At 32.3% G+C, this 13021-nt stretch overlaps 1 protein-coding gene across 3 annotated transcripts in view; it reads left to right on the forward strand.

The window, feature by feature from the left end:
- The window catches only part of ITGAV (integrin subunit alpha V), a 76803-nt gene extending 63782 nt beyond the window's left edge, over window positions 1–13021 (forward strand). For 2 of the 3 annotated variants that reach the window (XM_019754500.3, XM_019754498.3), the window contains exons 21-30: window positions 157–249; window positions 2079–2158; window positions 2545–2625; window positions 3128–3233; window positions 3849–4007; window positions 4819–4932; window positions 8002–8115; window positions 8217–8324; window positions 8887–9009; window positions 9278–9577. In XM_019754500.3, coding sequence (XP_019610059.1) covers window positions 157–249; window positions 2079–2158; window positions 2545–2625; window positions 3128–3233; window positions 3849–4007; window positions 4819–4932; window positions 8002–8115; window positions 8217–8324; window positions 8887–9009; window positions 9278–9373 — 1074 coding nt within the window. In that variant the 3' untranslated portion in view covers window positions 9374–9577. Of the gene's footprint in view, window positions 1–156; window positions 250–2078; window positions 2159–2544; window positions 2626–3127; window positions 3234–3848; window positions 4008–4818; window positions 4933–8001; window positions 8116–8216; window positions 8325–8886; window positions 9010–9277; window positions 9578–12736 lie in introns of those variants that run through there. The other variant, XM_019754499.3, reaches the window with a different exon arrangement.

The raw sequence follows: 13021 nt of genomic DNA on the forward strand, positions 1-13021 counted from the left end.
CCATTTGCTCAGATAGATGTATTTGCTTTGTAAAACAAGAAAATTAAATATCCAAATGCATAGTATTGTCTGGGAACTTATAGTCGTATGGCTTCTGCTTTTTTTTGTGGTCATTAATTTATTTTCCTTTCAAATCTTTTTCTTTTTCTATCAAAGGCCTTAGCAAGGCTTTCCTGTGCATTTAAGACAGAAAACCAAACCCGCCAGGTGGTATGTGACCTTGGAAACCCAATGAAGGCTGGAACTCAAGTAAGCCATTTTAATTAAATGGATATTTTTTTCTTCTAAAGAAAATAGCACAATTTTCTGTGGGTTTGTCCATGGTAATTTTTTAAATAAATACTTCAAAATAGTGTCTTTAAATTGGTTTTGATTTAGAGTGCAGTGATTAGCGGAGTTTTATTTAGTTTTGACTAAAATACTAAAATAATGGGTTGTGCTATTACACTGTATTCAGTAAGCTGGTCTTCACTTCACTTCAGCTGCCTTCACTTTGGTAAATGGATGAGAACATGGTTTAAACTAAGGACTGAAATTATAACTTGGATATTTTAAACCAATGTTTTAATGAATCCTCGAAGCTGCCCTGACAAATACTGTCATTCTTAGGTGAGATAGAATTCTCTCATTAACTTGAAATCTATATGGTTGTCCGAAACATGGTCAAAGAGCACCCTGATTGAATCAGGCTCCCCTTCAGCTAGTGGAGAAGGTAGCCCAGGAGCTTGAGAAGAAGTACTCAACGGGGAGCTTCCCAAATCCTCTAAAAAGTAAACAAAATACACTTTGCAGAATTCCTAGTGTCAAGGAACACTGGCACTATATTTTGTGTTACTTTTTCAGTAGACTCAGACATTGGAGTTTGAAGATCTGTGATAATCTGGGGCTAAATATTCCATATTTACCCTTAAACAACATCTCTCTTATTAGATGTTGGTAAAGGTCACAAACTTATAACTAATTAGTAAATAAGTCCTAGAGATCTACTTCTCAGCATAGTGATTACACACAATGATATTGTATTATAATCATCAAACTTGCTAAGAGACTAGAGCTTAAGTATTTCAACCACAAAAGAGAAATAATTATGTGATATGATGGAGGTGCTAACTATCACTGCAATCATATTACAATTTATATAAATGTGTCAAATCAACATGTTGTATACCTTAAATTTACACAATGTTATATATCAAATATATTTCGAATAAAAATTAAATATAACGTATTTCTTGACGTATATTTTCCATTAAAACTCATTATTTCTAGATGTGTGAGCTCTTCGGTAAGAGGGCTTGACCAAAGTACCCTGAATTCCATTTTTTCACATATATTTAACACAATGTTTCATTAGCAAGTGAACATGGTCTTTATTTTTTCATTTTCTCATTCTCTCTAGCTTTCCCTCTCACAGCTTATTCAGCACAGATAATTCCAGATTATTTCAAATGTCCAGCTCCAGTCTTTGTAAAGTGGGAGGCAGTTTGGTGAAGTTTCTCGGAAATACCTTTTTATGTGTCATATATGTTCCCCAAGAAATTTACTATCTCTTATCTCGTAGCTCAGTTCATTTTAACAATTTTCCACCTGCAGAAGTTAAAATGGTTGGTGTTGATCGAGTTATGAGCAGTATGGAGAAATTCTGGTTCTGGCCCTACACATGCCTTCTTTTGAAGTTCTGTTACTCTTGTCAGAAAGCCGTTTCTTCCTTCTGGCTCCGTTAGCACAAGTTCAGTTATTAGCTTCCTATAATCAAATCATTGTGTGATTATTGTGCTTTCATTGGCTCAACAAACATTTACTTCTGTAGTTTTCAGGAAGATAATAATTACAAGGGGATATAATTAATAACTTGTTAAATAGGCTCCATTATGGATTGGCCCAGGTATTGTAAATTAAAGAGATTTAATGGAAGAACAGATTTAATAATTTTTGTTAGAGTACTTTCAGTTTTATTGTAAGCTCAGAAAAACCCTGTTTTAGAACATTCTTTTTTATTTGGACATTAGATTTGAATTTTCACTAATTAGACACTGTTTTAACTAACTCTTAATTACCATCTTTTCTTCCTTCTTCAGCTCTTAGCTGGTCTCCGTTTCAGTGTGCACCAGCAATCAGAGATGGATACTTCTGTGAAATTTGATTTACAAATCCAGAGGTATAAACAGAACTTTTTCAATTTATAATAACATTGAGGAAATATTATTTGGTATAAATATATTATGTGATATATTTTAGATATTATGGAATAAAATAGACTAAAATTTAAGTACTTGATTATACCACTTTTCAAAATCAATATTTATAACATAAGAATAATTTTATTGTCAATTCGAGTTTGTGAGACAAAAACCTGTTAAGAAGTAGAACTTGTTCATTATCTTGGAATTAAATGCTATGAAAATAATTATTTTGATTTACGTATTTTTCATTTCTTTGTTGCTTTTAATTTGTTCATTTTTAGTGTCACTCCATTTGCCTCTCTATGATTTTGATGATCAGTATGCACAATTCAGTCCTAAATATATCTTTTTTCTTTTTCAGCTCCAATCTTTTTGACAAAGTAAGCCCAGTTGTATCTTACAGAGTTGACCTTGCTGTTTTAGCTGCTGTTGAGATAAGAGGGTCAGTATGATTACCGAGTTGAGTATCTCATTCTCATGATTTAAGCTACTTTATAAAGTAGTTACATTTTTAAAGTAACTACTAGGCCCTCTAGCTTTTTTTGGATAGTAAGCACTCCACGTTTAGTGGTGATTTTACTGCTGGAGCTGTAACTTCTGAAGAAAGAAGGTCCTAGGTGTGTATTCGAAAGCCCCAAATATTTTTTGGATATAAACCAGACAAGCCAGTGGCAAGCACAAAATAAGTGTACTGAACTTTTACACAAATTGACATCAATTCACCTGTTACATTAGATTCAACTAAGTATTGTGTGTGTGTGTGTGTGTGTGTGTGTGTGTGTGTGTGTGTGTGTACACATACATATATATGTTTTGTTTTAAATATGTAGTGATTTTTTTTTTATTAGTTCCGATTTTATTCATTTCGATACAGGGTATTCTTAAAAATAAATTGACCGTATCATTTTGATATTCATGGTAGGTTTTTTTTGGTCATTATTTAGAGTCTCAAGTCCTGATCATATCTTTCTTCCGATTCCAAATTGGGAGCACAAGGAGAACCCTGAGACAGAAGAAGACGTTGGGCCAGTTATTCAGCACATCTATGAGGTTTGTGGCTGTTGGATTTAACTGATTCCTGATAGAGAGCCAACAAAGAGATAAGCTCCTTTAAAAAATAAGTCTGTTTAAGTTTTATGTAAATTCTGCATAGTTGAAGTATACCAGAGATTTCCTTGAATTTTTTTCCCTATTATTCTTAAATTTGTTTTTATTAGACAGGTAGCTTCAAGTGGTTAAAGAAAGCAGTTTATACAAATTGTTGTTTAAAACCAACTAGTTCTACTTTAATAAAGCAATAGGTCATTGAGTACTTCCACATGGACATTTTGCAGTTCTGACTAAAAATCGAAAATGCCTATAGCAGATCTTCAAAATTTTGTTTCTGCCGAAAGAAAATTTTCTGTGCCATCTTTTGTCAATAATTTTTTTGTATTTTCCTTTTTGGTTTATTTTCATCCTGACACATACTGTCCTACACACTAGAGGAAAAAGTTGAGTTTGATCTCTTTTGCATAATAACAGTCATGTTGTAATATTGTAATAACTATGGTTATTAGTCTGCTGTTTCAAATCTTGTTGCTAATGATTCCTAAAGTTGATGTAGGGGAAAGATTATAGAATAGATTTTTGCCGAAAGCATTTACATTTTCTTTTCCTCATTAGCTGAGAAACAATGGTCCAAGTTCATTCAGCAAGGCAATGCTGAATCTTCAGTGGCCTTACAAATATAACAATAACACTTTGTTATACATCCTCCAATATGATATCGATGGGCCAATGAACTGCACTTCAGACATGGAGATCAACCCTTTGAGAATTAAGGTAATGTGCTTAGTAGCAGTTTTTCATTAGGATAATATTTTATTGCTTTTTTCCCTAAACCTACAAAAGAAATACATGAAATAAAACAACTATTTTAATCCACAAACCCATTCTGTAAAAATAGTTTATAATCAGCACACTAAGGATTAAATTGTTTATTTGTATATTGAGTAAGTACAAATTCTATGAAGGCCCAGTGAACCGTAGCTTTATGTGGTGCTTAGTGAGCCTTAGAAGATATTCTTAAGTGACCCAGATTGACTTTGGTTCCATCACATTGTGATTTATCCACATGTAATATTGTGTCTAGGGTATCCTTGAAATTTTTGTCCTTGGGATAGGATTAAACATTTTAATGATGGTTCTCTTAACTTACATGACCTAGAAAAATGCTATTTTATGGAATTCTGTATACTTTTGAGTATAGTCATCTCCGTCCTAGCACATGAGTTTGAATAAGAAGCTATTGCACTATTTGGACTAAGGAAAGTTAAGAAAACAAAAAATACATACTCATGACTGACATTTCTTACAGATGTACACTGAAATTTCAGGCTCTTTCAGTATGTTTTGTCAGTTTCCCCTCTAGGCTATGCAAGGAGAGAAAAATCATGGCTAGGCAAAGGTAACTTTTTTCTACATATTAAGGATTCTATTTTCTGTGCATTTCACCGAATATATTAAGTAGTGAATTTTCTGTTATACCAAATTTTCAGTCACTATGTATTAATTACACATCACAGTTTATGCTGAAATGTCAATGTAAAATGTTTTCCATTATTATTTATCATGTGTATGAATGTAACCGTAGGTCTCAAATTCACAAACAACTGAAAAGAATGACACAATTGCTGGGCAAGGGGACCGGAACCATCTCGTCACTAAGCGGGATCTCACCCAGAGTGAAGGAGACATTCACACTTTGGTAAGCGCCATTTTGACAACAAGCACTTTAAACATTTAAAAATATGTGATTATAGAACTGATGCCAAAGAACATTTCAAAAATAACAACAGCTGTGCTTGAAAGAACTACATATATTTTTATACCATTCAGTCTTATTACTTTCCTTGTTTCTTGTCACATTAATGCCAGATTTTCTTCAAATGATCTATTTTTGTAGATTGCTAAAAAAATATTTTATGTTCCAACTTTTTGGTGTGACTACACTCCTTCATCTGACCTGTTTCTTGGCCTCACCCTAATCCTTGAGGCTTTAGTACAGTACTGCAGGAAAAACCCAGAAGGCCTCAACAAAAATACATTACAAGAAAAATTAGCATTATGTTTAACTTTTGCTGAGTTGGCCTATATAATAACAATATTGTTAAAAAGTTGCTTCTCAGTTAAGATTTTGAAATTTTGCAAACCATCAACTAACAGAGAACTTTGGTATAGTGTTTATTATGTTCCTTAGCAATCACCAGTTACTTTCACATCACCAAATTCTCATCAGTTCAACTGCTCAGTGACTTTTGGCACAGTAAATCTTTCCTCCTTTGTGAAACACTCTTCATTCACTTCTAGGACACTGTTCTCTTCTGGTTCTCCACCTACTGGTTCTACCACAACTGGCTACTTGTTCTTAGTCTTCACTTCCAAACCTTTAACCACTATAGAGGATTCCAGGGCTCAGGGCTCCAATTTCTCATCTGCTCCACCAGCATTCATTCCTTAGATCTATGCTGTCCAGTATTGTAGACACCAGCCACATTTCAGGTATTCAATAGTCACATGTGACTAGTGGCGACTATTTTGAGAAGGGTGGATACGTCCATACTGATGATTCCATCAGTATGATGTTCTGTCAGACAGGCTGCACTAGATGATCTTACTCACTGTGGTGGCTGTAAATACCACGTCTGTGTTGATGGCTTTGGTTTATATTTTCCAAACTTCTATTGGAACTCCTCTTAAGTATGTAATACCATGTTTCCCTGAAAATAAGACCTAGCCAGACAATCATCTCTAATGCATCTTTTGGAGCAAAAATTAATATAAGACCCAGTCTTATTTTACTATAAGATCGGATCTAATCTAATATAATATAATAATATAATATAATGTAATGTAATGTAATATAATATAATATAATATAATAATATAATTTTACCAGGTATGAAATTATAATATAATATAATATATTATATTATAATAAATATCGGATCTTATATTAATTTTTGATCCAAAAGACACATTTATAGCTGATTGTCTGGCTAGGTCTTATTTTTGGGGAAACATGGTAGGATTCTTAAACTTAATTCTAAGAACATACCCTTGAGTTTTCCCAACTCTGCTCTTTCTACAATGTTCCACATTTTAGTGAATTGCAACTCCATTCTCTGTCCAAAACCTGAGCATCATGCTTGACCAGTTTTCTGGTTTTCTAAGTTTCATACTTTTCACTCTTAGATTTGCATTTCTGATCCATATTAACTTAATTTTTTTAATGTGGTGTGAAGTAGGGGCCCAGATTCATTCTTTTGCATGTGGCTATCTGGTTGTTCCAGCATCATTTGTTGAAAAGACTGTCTCTCCCTGTTGAATGGTCTTGGCAGCCTTGTTGAAAATGAATTGACCAGAAATGTATGGGTTCATTTCTGGGCTTCCAGTTCTATTCCACTGATCTATGCATGTATCCTTATGCCAATACCAAATTGTTTGAATATTGTAGTTCTGCAGTTAGTTTGCAAATTGGGAACTCCATCTCCTCCAACATTTTCTTCTTTTTCAAGATGTTTCGGCTATTTGGGTTCCCTTACAAATTTATATTCATATAAAATATCACATGAATTTTAGGATCACTTGTCCATTCTACAAAAAAGATAGTTGGAATTTTGATAGAGATTATGCTGGACCTGTTTATCAATTTGAGTGTTGCCATCTTAATATTAAGTCTTTCAGTTCTTGAACATTAGATATCTTCTGTTTATTTAAGTCTCTAATTTCTTCCAAAAATATTTTATAATTTTCATTCTACAAGTTTCACACTTCCTTGGTTAAATTATTTCTATGTATTTTATTCTTTTTGATGCTGTTTTAAATAGGTTTCTTAATTTTGAATTAATTTAAATTGATTATTTAATTTCATTTTCAGATTGTTTTCAGTGCTAGTGTATAGAAATACAACTCATATTTGTATATTAATCTTGTATTCCGCACCTTTTCTATGCTTGTTTTTTTAGCTCTAATAGTTTTATTGTGGATTCTTTAGAGTTTTGTAGATGTAAGATCCTGTCATCTGTGAATAGAGACAGCATTTATTTAATATTTTTTTCTTGTTTAATTGCACTGGCTAGAACCTTCTAAACAATGTTGAAAGAAGTATAGTAAGTCGGCAACTTTATTTTGTTCTTGATCTTAGAGGGAAAGCATTCATTCTTTCACCATTGAATATGATGTTAGCTATGGATTTTTCCTAGATGCCTTTTGTCAGGTCAAGAAAGGTCGCTTCTATTCCTAGTCATCAACTGGAGGCACCATTTACTAGATAGCATTGTTGCAAGGTGTACGCATCTGACATGTCTAATGCATTTTGGCCAGCACCTAGAAGATGGAAATATATGTTACCTTTGGCTGCCTGCCTTCAAGTCACTGATAAAAACCCTGAATGTAGCAAAGACCATCATCATGCCACTTGATTTTTACAGGTGTGACATGGAATAACTGTTAAAGATTCACTCTGTTTCATTTTCTTTCCCACAGGGGTATTGTGGTGTGATTTTCATGTCTTACTAAAATCATTGTCTGGGTTTGCCCAGAATTTTGAGAATCTAGCGATAGATTCTCAGAAGAATGTTGAGTTCTAACCATAAAAATAAATCTTTTAATATTATAGATATTATCCTTCTATAACAAATTATTCCTAGAGCCTAATATTGTACATTTTAAACATCTCTGGCCATCACATGAAATGACTAAAATGTCTGATTTTCAAACGTTAACAAGATGATAGAATGACCTTTTCTTGTAAACATATACCTTGTTTTGACAGGGTTGTGGAATTGCTGAATGCTTGAAGATTGTCTGCCAGGTTGGGCGACTAGACAGAGGAAAGAGTGCAATCTTGTATGTAAAGTCTCTGCTGTGGACCGAGACCTTTATGAATGTAAGTGGACAGATGCAGCCTTTAGCAAACTTATCCTTTTTTTCAAAGAAATTAAAAAAGTATGATATCTAGGAAATCATTTAATTGTTACTTCCATACAGAAGGAAAACCAGAATCATTCATACTCTTTGAAGTCGTCTGCTTCATTTAATGTCATCGAGTTTCCTTATAAGAACCTTCCAATTGAGGACATCTTCAACTCTACATTAGTAAGTTATTGATTTGGAGAAGTGGAATAAGCACACTCAGTTTAATGCTATAGATATTTTTATTTTATTTTAAATAATGGCAGTTATACTATTTTGATAATTTAAAGTAACTAAGAGTTATTTGATAGGGTTATAACTTAGTTTAATAATATTATTTTACTCCCCTACCCCAGAATTATTAAAGGTAGACCTTTTACTTTAGCATCTTGGCCTATGTAAGAGATTCTTAGTATATACTAAATTTTAGGGGGGAAATTTTGGAAGAAGTGAAGGCATTTTAAAGGTCTTTAATTTGAGGATTAAAAATGGGACCAACACATCATAAACTGGATTGGATTATCTAAAAATCATTTCAGAGGTGACCAGATGTTCACCTGTTACTGAGAGTTTTATGCAGATATGTGCCTGCTTTGATACCAGATATATATAATCATAGATTATCATACACAGGAAAAGAAAATGATATGAATACCATTAAAATAAAATATAGTAGACATTCAGGTAGTTGTTGAATAAGTCAGTGAACTATTTTAAAACTCAAAACCTTTTTCTCCCCTGGCAGGTTACCACTAATGTCACCTGGGGCATTCAGCCAGCACCCATGCCTGTGCCTGTGTGGGTGATCATTTTAGCAGTTCTGGCAGGATTGTTGTTACTGGCTGTTTTGGTGTTTGTGATGTACAGGGTAAGTAATGGACTTAGGAAGAGAGGGAGGAAGGGGAGAAACAGAAGAAAAGATGGAAAGAGGGAGGGAAAGAAGGAGGATGGAAAAGAAGGCAGGGAAGGAGGAAAAGGATCTTTAATAACGATGCATGATAAGCGTTATGTATTATTTGAAGGAAGAAAAATTGTAATTGCCATTTAAATTTTCTTGGTGATAGCATACTCACTTAGAATACTTTTAATATTCTTCATTGATGTGGCAATAATGTGAGTTTTTCTTCAACTGACAGATGGGCTTTTTTAAACGTGTTCGGCCACCTCAAGAAGAACAAGAAAGGGAACAGCTTCAACCTCATGAAAATGGTGAAGGAAATTCAGAAACTTAACTGTGATTTTTTTTTGTTTGTTTCTTTAAGTTATGCTATATCCTGACCCATTAGAATTACCAAGGTCATTATAGATTTCAGTTCCCTTCATGAGGAATCCAATTCCAAGACTTTACTGCTGATGGTGCCCATTGGTATTAACCACAAAATGAGAGCAATATTTGTCAACCGTTTCATTATAAATAAATTCAGGCATACATTTCATACACGTTCACTGACGTGTGTTTTTAGATATTTAAATTATAAAAATTTCAAGTGTTAGTTCTTCAGTGTACATAAGACAGGTAGTGCTTGAGTTACCACTTTATGTAAAATAGTACCTCCTACAATTACTATTTCTGGTTTGAATGTTGGATTTTGTTACTTGTTGTTGTTATTATTCTAAAGCAATCCAATTCTGGACCTTAGCATCCACTTCTTTTGTACAGGTACTTAATGCTAATACACATTACACACTACAATTGAGTTTTCAAGCTACTAAAGACTTTATAATTGCATGAACTTAGATTTTAATACTACTTTCTGGTAAACTTAAAAAACAAACAAACAAAAAACAACTTGACCCCATCAAAATTCTCCCAATAATTGCATAGGTACAGTATTTTGTTTTAATATGAAAATTGGATACATGTGGTTAAATTTCTTTCATATTTAATCTACAATCCATTTTGTTACATTTCAATTTGTGTCAGTTGTATTTCAAATCCTTTAAGCCAACCTATACTAAAAATTAGTTTTATAATCAAGAGTGCCTTTTTTGTGTAATAGCTTTATTTCAGCTAAATATCATGATGCCTAAAGCCAGATAGAGTTGGAAATCATTTCCAAAGTACATTTATCCCATGGTATTCATCTGGCCATTTACAATACAAAAAAAAAAAAAAAGCATTCAAATTTAAAAACCATGTTGGTAGTTCTTTGATGGAGTTGCTTAGTAATAGTATGTTCTTAAATTAGAGCAAGAGTTTTTAGTTGGGATTAATTTATTTTCCTCCTATATATGTATTTTTTCTTATATTTCCAAAACTGTTACTGAGAACAGGTCAAGATCAGTGAGGGATCTTTACAACTTATAGCAACCTGCACCCAACCCCTCAGCCCCATGGGAAATGCTTGGAATTAAAATCCTTAAAGTAGCTCACTGGTTTACTTCTCGCAATAACCTGATGCTACTCATACTCAATGGATATTACCTCATTTTGAGCAAGGTGTAATGTGTAAAACCAGTCTCAGCTATCAAAATGACTTCTAAAAGGTACTTTTATAATCAATTCAAGTTACTGGAAACCTTTCAAAACTTTCTTGGGTTTATTATAAATTTTCTACAATTTTTTTAATAAAAGCTGCACAGGTGGCAAGTTGTAGTTTTATATGTCTGTAGGGTGATAAATCACATATTCCTCTAGAAAATTTATTCACAGTTCCTCAAAACCTGGGGATGACTTAATTATACCTATTTTTGTGCAATTGCATCATGTTATGCATTAGATTTTGAGGGTTTAATAGCTTTTTAACTACTGTCTTCATTAGACAGTGATGAGTATTTCCCTTAAATAATTGAATATTTTTTTTACATGTTAAAAATAACTGAAATTTATCTTGCCATGTCTTGTGTTATAATTCCCTACACAAGTGGCTATAATCATAAAATAAAGGCACATGTAGGTGAGTTATACAAGATAGAACATTGACAAGAACCTATATTTAACTTTAGTGAATTTCAAAATTAATAGATTTTGTAATATAGATTTTATTAGTAGCTTAAGAGATCTTAGTCATACACAATAAGTATTTTTATTACCAATAAATTTTTTTAAAGAAAAAAGTATTTTTATCCTAGGGCCTGCCACCAGACAGTCATTAAGTTGTTCTGTAACAACTTTCACCCTACCTGTTTTCCCACCTAATAGCAATCATTCTTGAAAATATATATTGGATAGAAATTCACTCTTTGGAAAAAAAAGTTTGTATTTGCTTTTGCACAATCTATTCTTTCTATGGCCTTATCATCTTATATAGGAGATTGAAAGATGTTATTGGCAATTAACATGCTGTTTTAAATTGCCTTTATGAATTGTAATCTTAGGCAATAGTATTTTCTTTGAAAAAATGAAAGTTTATACCTCTAAAAAATATGGTAGCAGTATAATTTAAAAGCCTACTTTTTGACAAAAATGTTTGGGAAAATTTTGGGATTCTTTTTACCCTAAAGTAGCATGTGAATATATTTGGTTAAAATGTCAAAAAAATAATCCTATGGAAACTATTTTAATTTTCAAATATTTTAAATACTGTTTGATTTATGAGAATTAAAATCCATTTTGAGTATAAAATTTTTATAATCTGATTCAGTTTAAATACACATGAGTGAGGTAGAGAATATTTAAAGCATTTGATATTGGTAAGAAATATTGATACGATTGTTGATTTCTTATATAGGCATTTATTTCAGAATTGATATTTTGAAACACATTTATGTGAGAGATATTCTTCCCTTTACCTTTCTCTTGTAATTATTATTATAATTCTGATTAAGTTCTTAATAATTTTGAAGTATAAAGCAATTAATCAAAATATTAGTGCCACAATTCTACCTGTGTAATGAAAACTACTTATTCATAGTAAATTCTTATTAATACTTTATATTTATGTAAAGAGGAAATTTAAATGTTAGTAAAAGAGACTATACTGGCTTCTTTAAGAGGGCTGTGAAAGATTAATAGTGAACCATTACCCTAAAAAAGAGGTTTATGTGGCAAAATTATAGTATATGAGAGATCCACTGGTTTTTATAAGGCAAACAGAATTTGTAAGTTGATAGATGTTCCCATGTTGTGGAATATAGTGCCGAGTGTGGTGAAGAATAAGTCATTCTTGGAATACCTGTGCATGACCATTGCCTATCTCAGTGTCATCTTGTTTGTACTCTTGGATAGCTTGTATATGTGGTAGTTTGATAAATAAGAAAAAATATATATAAAGTTTGAAAATTGAATATAGGATCAAAAATGATGAATGAAATGACGTAACACTCAGTGTTTTGGAGAGTATCCCTTTTAACCTGTTGGTAGTTAGTTTGAATGATGAACCTAACGACGTGGAGCATGCATATATGCTTGTATTTCATTGTAATTTCTGATGCATAATGAACTTCTTGGGAGAGGTACTAAATCTTTAATTTTTGTTGTCATTGTTCTCAAGTGCAATATAACCAAATACAGATAATTTCAAAGTCATTAATTTAGTAAAACTAATATAGATGGAGATTTATTAATATTTTCGTTAGCAGGAGGAATGATTCTGTTGTGGAAATACAAATGAAGTTATTTACCCCTAAAAGGTCCATTCTACATTTTATTTCAGGCTGGACATGAACTATTCCCTATTAGTTCTGAAACACTTTGAAATCTCTTAAAGTAAGTTGGAACCTGTGTATATCAAATTAGTTTGCTACCTAAGTAACATAGAAAGTAATTTTCTTTATTTACCTTCTCTTGTGATCACCCACATTGGGTGAGACATAAAATGAGTGTGTTCTAAAATTTGTCATTTGCTAACTTGATTTGAATTTGTGAAAACTGGTACAGTGTTCTCTTTAGTTTCCAATGTGTAACTTGTGACTGTACAATAAACGAGTATGTTGTGCCA

Source organism: Rhinolophus sinicus, chromosome 17 (assembly GCF_057876585.1).
Source record: "Rhinolophus sinicus isolate RSI-liver-muscle chromosome 17, RSI-T2T, whole genome shotgun sequence".
In the NCBI taxonomy this organism is placed as follows: domain Eukaryota; kingdom Metazoa; phylum Chordata; class Mammalia; order Chiroptera; family Rhinolophidae; genus Rhinolophus; species Rhinolophus sinicus.